We start from the raw sequence: 5,969 nt of genomic DNA on the forward strand, positions 1-5,969 counted from the left end.
GAGAAGCAGCGGCTCTACTCTGAGTCCCTCCCGGATGATCGAGCTTCTCACCCTATCTCTAAGGGAGAGCCCAGACACCCTGCGGAGAAAACTAATTTCGGCCGCTTGTATCCGAGATCTCATTCTTTCGGTCACAACCCAAAGCTCGCAACTACTACATCTTTTTATGGGTAAATCAACCATATTGGATTTTGAGTTGTGGCTGATTAGAAGTCATCAACCTTCTGAGTTGGAATTCTTACATTGGTGAAAGGAGAAGAGACCGCCATCTACTGCCGGTACAAAAGTGACTGGCTACACACGGCACACAAAAATTAAGAAGAGCTTTACAGTTAGGGTTACAAATAATGGCTAATTCTTTCTTGTAAAATCATACAAAAAGCTGTAATAAAGGGACAAGTACTTTTAATGTCTCAAACTACACTGTTAATAAACCCAAAACCATTTTGGGATAAATAATCAGTTGATATTACATCTTTCTTAGGTTCTGAACATCTCTGCAGTTGTGGAACACAGCTGTCCGATAACACCTGCAATTATGATGTACATTTCTAATATCCTGCTTTAAATTAGCACAAATAGCATTAAAACGAAATGTGCAGACTCACTCTGCCATCTATAACCCACCCCCTATGTTAAAGAAATAAAATAGTATTGAAGAAAACAAAAAAAAATCACTGCCCTGCAGGCTGTCACACATATTGGTACTACAGCAACTGAAATATTTAAGGAACACAACAAAAGTTTTCTTAGTTGAGGTTACTACTTATTTTTAAAATGCCTCTTCCTCATCAAAATGGACTGTTGCTGTTTGATAATGTGTTTGACCTGAGAAAATAAAAACCCTACTCGGCAACAACAAAATGAGAGAATTTGAGAAAGAGGGTAGTTAGATATTTTCAGCTCAGGGTTTTATCCCATGTTGCATCCTGTTTGCTTATTTCTTAGATGTCCTGAGCTCCATTAAATCATTTCCTTTGAGTTAGCGGAGAGGCTTTTAGCCCACACTTACCTTATACTTGAACAAAAGGAAAAGAAAAAACATCACCTTCCTGGCTTTTTGGCATATGGCTTTGTTCAGCAGCATTATAAAGGTTTAGCATTAGGTTTACAATGGAACATGTCCAAACTTCACAGGGGTTTGAGAGACCTAATGTGTTGATTCTAACAATGAGTACAGCAAGTAAAGTAAAAAGTTAGCACATGAATGCTGTTTAGTATGTTTAAGATGGTGATTTTATTTTACACTTAACACAGAAAAAGTAGAAAAAGACTGGTTAAAAAACTGGCAACTATATTTATGATTTTGTAACATTCATCCGTCCAATCTTACAGCTCTAATAATGTGAATAAATAAACACCTGCAAGGTTACATTGAAAACATTTTCTTTTTTTCACCTGGGAAGGTGCTATTTAAGAGACTGAGCTGAAAACAGCACCTCAGACTGAGGAAGTCTCTCGGATGAGAGACGAAACGTTTCTACATTTTTTTGTTGTTTTGCTTTGTTTTGTTTTTTTGAATGTCCAGAGGACCAGATTTAACTTTTTTGGATTTTCTTTTTTTATTTCTGTCATAAAAATGTTGACTTATTTTGGCTGTTCCCTTTTCAGGGGTACCCACAGCAAGTCATCGTCCTCTATCTCACTCTGTCCTCTGCGTCCTGTGCCCTCCTCTCTAACAGCGCTTTTCCACTGTCTCAACTCTCATTGGTTACGCACCGCACCACTTATGCCCACTACAAGTACTCATCCTCACTCAGCATTTTGTTCGTGGCTCCAAGCAAACTCTTCCGAGGTGACAATTTTGACATAAGCAGACAGTAGCCAGCGGAGCTACGTCACTGGATGATCTGCCCAACAAAACTGGAAACTACATGTGAACCTCTATTTCCTACAGCTATCTGAGATGTTGGTGCAGCATGGCTACCCAGGGACTTATTAGCAGTGGCTGGACAAACTAAAGAAACTGAAGTCCAATTATAGGGTGATTAAGGGTCACACCAAGCAGAGTGGCTTGAACTGACCTGTTATGATACTGCCCACTTTACCCATGCTTAGCTACTTATCTTAAAATTCTGATAGTGGTTTAAAACAAGGTAATTAAATATGTGTTAATGCTGAATTAACACAATGAAATTACTGGTAATGCTGTTCAACACAACTGTCGAAAAATGAGTAATACATTAGCACAGTACGCTGATGACATTTACTCAGCTAACTGAGGTCGCTAGAGTCTGAGGTGGAGCTATTTGTTTTTTTCCTGAGTCTGACCTTGGGGTGAATTAACTGAGATGTCCACTCCAGAGACAGATGGTAGCCGTCTTAGGTTTTTATGTTACCTTTATTTACCCAGGAAAATCCAATTGTGATCACATAAGGGATGTCTGGGCCTGAAGGAACATGCTCCAGAACAGCAAATTGCTCAAGAGGCGGTCAAACTGACAATCAATTCATTTTTTCTTTTTTCGATTAATTTTTATTCAAATGTTATTGATGAAAGCAACAAGGGGGTACATAGATTGTTCACAGACAACTTTTCTATTTTGTCGTTGCTTTTGTTTTAAACATGACAACATGGTATCATGGAATCTGATGTGTGTTTTGCAAAATCAATGTTAGATTTGAATAATTTGAAAACTTTGTAAAGACCAGATCCCTTTTAAGTACTAATACAGAAAACACTGAAGAGAGTAGACTTTTTTAAGTTTCTCATGAGCACTGGCTCCCCTCAGGGCTGTGTGTTGAGCCCCCTCCTGTTCACTCTGCTCACGTATGACTGCAGCTACCCATCCAGACTGCCATATTGTAAAGTTTGCAGATGATACAGCGGTGGTTGGATGCATCACAAACAATGATGAGTCCAGCTACAGGCAGGAGGTGGAACACCTGGAGAGCTGATGCAGGAAGAACAACATTCACAAACAATGTGAAGAAGACAAAAGAGATGATTGTGGATTTCAGAAGGAGCAAAAACACCTCCCCCACCCTGAACATAGAAGGATCTGTGTTGGAAGTGGTCTCCAGCTACAAGTACTTGGGTGTACACATGAATAACAACCTCAGCTGGAGCAACAACACCACCAACCTGATGAAGAAAGCTCATCAGAGACACTACTTCCTCAGGCAGCTGAGACGAGCTGGACTGGGAAGCTCAGTACTCACCTCCTACAGGTGTACAGTGGAGAGCATCCTGTGCTCCAGCATCAACGTGTGACATGGAGGCTGCACAGCTGCTGAAAGAAAAGCTTTGCAGAGAGTGGTGAAGGCTGCACAGAAGTCTGTTGGAGTCAGCCTCCCCACCATCACAGACATCTACACCTCCAGATGCAGGAAGAGGGCCACCTGCATCATGAAGGACCCCACTCACCCAGCAGACACACTTTTTGCCCTGCTCCCATAAGGAAGGAGGTTGAGGAGCATTAAGTGTAGAACCACTAAACTGAGGAACAGATTCTACCCTGAAGTTGTTAGATTCATGAATCCCTAACCAGAAAAATCACTGTAATGTCACTTTAATTGGTGATACGTGACTTTATCTGTGTTGCTGATTTGTTACCAATAAGCTGCTGTAATCATCTTGTCCGTGATTTTTGTTGATGAGGGAGAGGGGGGGACACCACATTTGAGCTGCACACTGTATGTACTGACAGTTTTTGAGCGGGTGGGCTGAGGGGGGGGGGGGGCGTTAGCATGGGGGGTCAGCATGATGGATGAAGGAAGACGGAGTGTGAGCGCTCACTTTAATTTTTTAGCTAGTGCGCCTGTACAGTATTGCGAACGGCTAAATTAGCACTAAGTTGGTGCTGATGGGTGGGGAGGGGATGCGAACAGTTCGGCTTGGTAGACGGGGCGCTCGGTCTTTTTGTCAGGATGGGGTGCACCGCTTGTATAATGGTAGGGGAAACACTGTACTGTTTATTTTTATACTTCATATTTTTGCTATATTTGGGTGTAACTGGGACATTGAGTACACAATGTCGTTCCACCTCATGTACCACATGTGATGTGAATGACAATAAAGAACCTTATAAAAAAAAAATAAAAAAAAAAAAATAAAAAAAACTGGTTTGTTCCACTTTGGAGTAAGCTGTTTGGGGGAAGAATCAGTTTTGTGTTGTGTGTTTCCTGGACTGATGAAGCCTTCTGGATGGAAGGTGAAACGTTTCAGAAAAAAAAAAAACTGTCCAGATGACCTGACTGAAAATTGTTGAATAAAGAACCTTGGTTTTATGTTAGTTTGTTGTTTTGTTTGTTTGTTGTTTTTTTTATGGTCAACTTGAAAAGATTCTGCAGAGCTATTTTTTAATGTAAGACATGGCAATGTTATTCTTAGATGAGAAGTAACTTAACTGTAACTTAACGTGTAACTACATTGTATGTTTCTCAATAGCCCTGAAAAACAGAAGCATTAATGCCTTCAAAATATTTGGGCTTTGCTTATTTAAATAAAACATGAAAGCAAAAATATTTAATAAGCATTTATAAAAGCAAAAAAATATTAATGTATCTATCTTATTGTTTAAGTTAAATTGCAAAATAAAGTGACAAACTGTAATGTTAATAAAGCAATATTTAGTTATACCAATGGTTTTGCTTATAACTAAAGAAACCTCTTCAAAACAGTTTCTTACAACAACAACAACAACAACAACAACAACAACAACAACAACAACAACAACAACAACAACAACAACAACAACAAAGCCTAAAACTAGAGGATCCTTCCAACAGTACATATGTTGTAACACTCATGTGACTCAGTCACATGAGCCGTCATCCATCTGTCACCTGCTAGCCTTCTGCAAGCTCAAGTTCCTGAAAATCAATTTAGAGAACCCAACTGTATCTTTGTGGCAATAATTACCAAACAGATCCAATATATCAAATATTAGTGAATAATTCTCCTCCCAGTAATCCAGCCGAGGCTTGTGCAGTTTCTCGTTCATCTGTCATTTTGTGAACATTTAGCCTTCCTAAACTGCATCAACTGTGCTTAAATGTAATAACTACAATAAAACATTGTGCAGATGTCACTTTTAACTTAAATACGAGCCTTTTAAAGCCACTACTGGTAAAGTGACATTAATGAACTTGAGTTCATGTTACCAACTAGCATGCTAATCTAGCAGGGCTGCTACTAGTGACCAATTAAAAATATATTATTTATAACCAATTATTTTGTGAAGCAAATTTATTTTTGCCTGTAACACAAACTCCACTGACAGGTGATATCACCGCGGTACTAACATAAACAGCAGCTCGTTGTTACTCGGCTCCACATCCTTAGCTGCAGTTAGCAATAGGGCGATGCGTTCACGTTCATGTGTTACATCAAATGTTCACACATTTAAAACCCTTATTTTTAGTTGAAAATACAGCTTGCATGAATTAACAAATCAGAGTCATTAGGCAAGTCCATTACCAAAACAAAATAGCCTTACAGCTTATATTATCTACGTTCTCTAAGATACGATTCTAAAATTTCCTTTCAAACTGTCCTCCTGAACGCAGCATAGCAACCTTGTTAGCCGTAGCATGCTAACCACAGAAACATACTTAGCCTGGGTTGAGAGATGTAATTCCTGGTCACAGCTTGAGTGTGTGTCCTCGCAGCAGCTGCCAAGCCGTTGACGTCCATAACTCTGTTTGCCACCAGTGTTGCCATTATTATGAAGAAAATCCGAAAAAGCCTACGGTACTCTGTGTGCTTTGCTAAGTGCTACAGAATTACATCAATGACAGCAGCGCGCTGGTCATATGACAATAAAGAACCGGAAGTGTACAGAGCAGACGGCCGAGGACGCGCGTACTGGGCTCGCGCACGAGCAAATGGTGAGTCACGACTTTAAATTGTAATCCAAACAAGACTTTTTTCCATTTATAATTTTAATAAAGTACGGATCTTTTTATTATTCCAATATTTACATGATTTTCCCAGTGTTTCTCTCATGCATCACAGAAATGTTGCT

The 5,969-nt window shown here is 39.6% G+C and overlaps 1 protein-coding gene across 1 annotated transcript in view; it reads right to left on the reverse strand.

Annotated features, from left to right (window-relative positions):
* The window catches only part of atp6v1ba (ATPase, H+ transporting, lysosomal, V1 subunit B, member a), a 48,755-nt gene extending 43,010 nt beyond the window's left edge, over positions 1 to 5,745 (reverse strand). The window contains exon 1 of the mRNA XM_037680961.1: positions 5,557 to 5,745. Within this exon, the coding sequence (XP_037536889.1) occupies positions 5,557 to 5,665 (109 nt within the window). The 5' untranslated portion in view covers positions 5,666 to 5,745. The remainder of the gene's footprint in view (positions 1 to 5,556) is intronic.
* Positions 5,746 to 5,969: the final 224 nt, after the last annotated feature.

The sequence above is a fragment of the Nematolebias whitei genome, chromosome 1 (genome assembly GCF_014905685.2).
Source record: "Nematolebias whitei isolate Nwh7 chromosome 1, NemWhi1, whole genome shotgun sequence".
Taxonomy (NCBI): Eukaryota; Metazoa; Chordata; class Actinopteri; order Cyprinodontiformes; family Rivulidae; genus Nematolebias; species Nematolebias whitei.